This window comes from Austrofundulus limnaeus, unplaced genomic scaffold (genome assembly GCF_001266775.1).
Source record: "Austrofundulus limnaeus strain Quisiro unplaced genomic scaffold, Austrofundulus_limnaeus-1.0 Scaffold275, whole genome shotgun sequence".
Taxonomy (NCBI): domain Eukaryota; kingdom Metazoa; phylum Chordata; class Actinopteri; order Cyprinodontiformes; family Rivulidae; genus Austrofundulus; species Austrofundulus limnaeus.
In genome coordinates this window covers 216,299-219,002 of record NW_013952677.1, presented here as the reverse complement: position 1 = coordinate 219,002, position 2,704 = coordinate 216,299, and the positions used below count along the sequence as shown (strand labels likewise).

Here is a 2,704-nt window from a genome sequence, read left to right as displayed (position 1 = left end):
TAGAACCAACCCCAGACTTTAGAACTGACCCCAGACTGTAGAACTGACCCCAGACTGTAGAACTGACCCCAGACTTTAGAACTGACCCCAGACTTTAGAACTGACCCCAGACTGTAGAACTGACCCCAGACTGTAGAACTGACCCCAGACTTTAGAACTGACCCCAGACTTTAGAACTGACCCCAGACTGTAGAACTGACCCCAGACTGTAGAACTGACCCCAGACTGTGGAACTGACCCCAGACTGTAGAACTGACCCCAGACTGTAGGACTGACCCCAGACTGTGGAACTGACCCCAGACTGTAGAACTGACCCCAGACGGTAAAACTGGCCCCCAGACTGTAGAACTGACCCCCAGACTGGTCTGACCCCAGATTATGGTCTGACAGCCACTTCTTCTCTTTTTGTTCACAGGGAGACCGAGGATTTGACGGACTTCCTGGGCTGCCTGGGGAAAAGGGCCACAGGGTGAGRAACGGATGGTGAATTTAAAATCCTCAACACCAAAGTGTCGTTTGGTTTGAATAATAAAAGTTGTCAGTTTGAATGTCACGGTGCTCCCGTCTGGATCCAGATGTGGCTCGTCTGGAGCCAGAGTGTCTGCCAGCACTCAGAGCGAGGCAGTGTCTGTTTGTGTGTTTGTGCACAAAGATGACCTGAGTTCTGTGCTGCTGCTCTCAGAGAGGAGACGAGCTTGTCCTGTCAAATAAAACACTTCATTCTGAAAATACACAATAAATCTCACAAGAACCCTTCAAGCTTTGACTTTAAATCTTTTAATTGTAAAGAAAAAAACTGCTACATTACTGTGGAGGCAGCCAGAGCAGTAGATTATCCTCCTTAGTGGATCTAGGCTAATCACTTGCTAAAAGCCAAACATAGCAAAAGGCTAAATAAGAGCTAAATTTGCAAATCGCTGAATAAAAGCTAAATGCAGCAAAAGACTAGCTAAAAGCTGAATGTAGCAAAAGGCTTCCTCAAAGCTAAAAGTAGTGAAGTGTAACTAATGGCAGCACAAGGTTAAAAACTCAAAGTTAGAAAGGCTAGCTAAAAGCTAAATGTAGCAAAGACTAGAGGCACTCGAAGAGCGCAAACCTCTGCCAAGGCAATAGGGTCACTTATGCTAAAAGGTTCCCCTTGGAAAAGTCACGTTTCCAGTGCTTTATAGTAAATATAGTAACATCATGTTGCATGTATTTAGACATAATAGTAAATAATGGAAATCAAACTTTCAATGTATTCAAAGATATTTATGTGAAAACATATGCAGATATACGCAACTGAAAACATGACCTCACCCTTGGCAGAGGTAATAAAATTGAATCAATGTCATAACACAGATGTAAGCAGACATCTTCTGTGCACTTATAGTAAAGGTATGATGGAGAACAATAATATGACATCACACATGCGACTTAGAACAAAGGGGCGCACCAATACTACAGTGCCACCTGCTGGACACTTTGAAACCCACTTGGGACATGAAAAAGAAATAATGGTGTTAAAAAAAATTCCTGTGTCCGCATTGTGATCCGGAACATCACCAAAATTTAACGTTGTGTTACTTGAGGCAGTACACACGTGGTAAAAATGTCACGACAATCCGTCTACAAGTTTTTGAGTAAAGTAGTCCACAGACAGAACGACAGACGGACAGACAGACATACATGACCGAAAACATTACCTCGCCCTTGGCGGAGGTAATAAGATAAGATAAACCTTTATTGTAATTGTACAGACCACAATGAAATTACAGTTCAGAACACCCATTCAGAAGAATACAGAACATATATAAACATAGGAGAACAGGTCATGCAGCCATAGACCCCTGCACAGAGCAAGGATCATCATCATGAAAGAACATCATGAGGAGGCGCTACCCTTAAAAGACAAACAAAATACCACACAAGGATAGATGAGGGAAAAAAAACATCATATGATATAAATGAAATGTGACACAGTATGATTTTTGTAGAAAAAAACCTCTGCATAGAGCAGATTTATTAGCCAGAGGAGTAAGTGAGTTTAGGGGGGCATGTTTCTGAAGCCATGGGTGTTGTATGCACTTGTGTGAACATCTGAAAAATGAAACCGAAGAATCTAGTCTCCAAAAAACCCGCCAAGCCATACTTCAGAATACTGATGTTGAGTGTTCATTCYGTGCGACCTTCAGCTTGTCCTTCAGGAACCAGATTACAGATCTGAGAGGGGAGAAAGGTGAAGTTGCAAGCCACAAGTCGATGTAAACATCAGGAGAAATTACATCCACAGCTCTTCAAGGCCACATAGGGGGGAGGGCCGAATCTGCAATCACAGTTGTTTGGGAACAGAAGAAAATGTTTTGGGTCAGGCAGACAATAACAATTTTCCGTCTGCCTTCATGTCCGCTAGTATATAAAATGTGGCAAATCCAATCAGACAAATAGTGTGGGCAATCCCGCCGAGCTGAGTTATCAGCTTTCTCCAAGATCAATTCCATCTGGCCAGCAAAGTCCAGGAACCACAGCCGGCCCGCGACTCTCAATAGAACCGCTTGCAGACCGAGTCCAGCTCGCACAAGGCTAAAGTCTGAGTGCTGATAGAACGGCAATCCTTCATATTGGTCAGGCAGCCAGGAAATGGCCTGAATAGCCACTGATGTTGTTTTGTAGAACACCAGGAGACCACCAAGCCAATCTGTAGAATCCAGTGATCAGAATCCAG

General features: G+C 43.6%; 1 protein-coding gene across 1 annotated transcript in view; it reads left to right on the top strand.

The window, feature by feature from the left end:
* The window catches only part of col11a1a (collagen, type XI, alpha 1a), a gene marked incomplete in the record, with an annotated part of 84,935 nt that overhangs the window by 34,930 nt on the left and 47,301 nt on the right, over positions 1 to 2,704 (top strand). Inside the window, 1 exon segment of the mRNA XM_014021010.1 lies at positions 416 to 469. Coding sequence (XP_013876464.1) covers positions 416 to 469 — 54 coding nt within the window.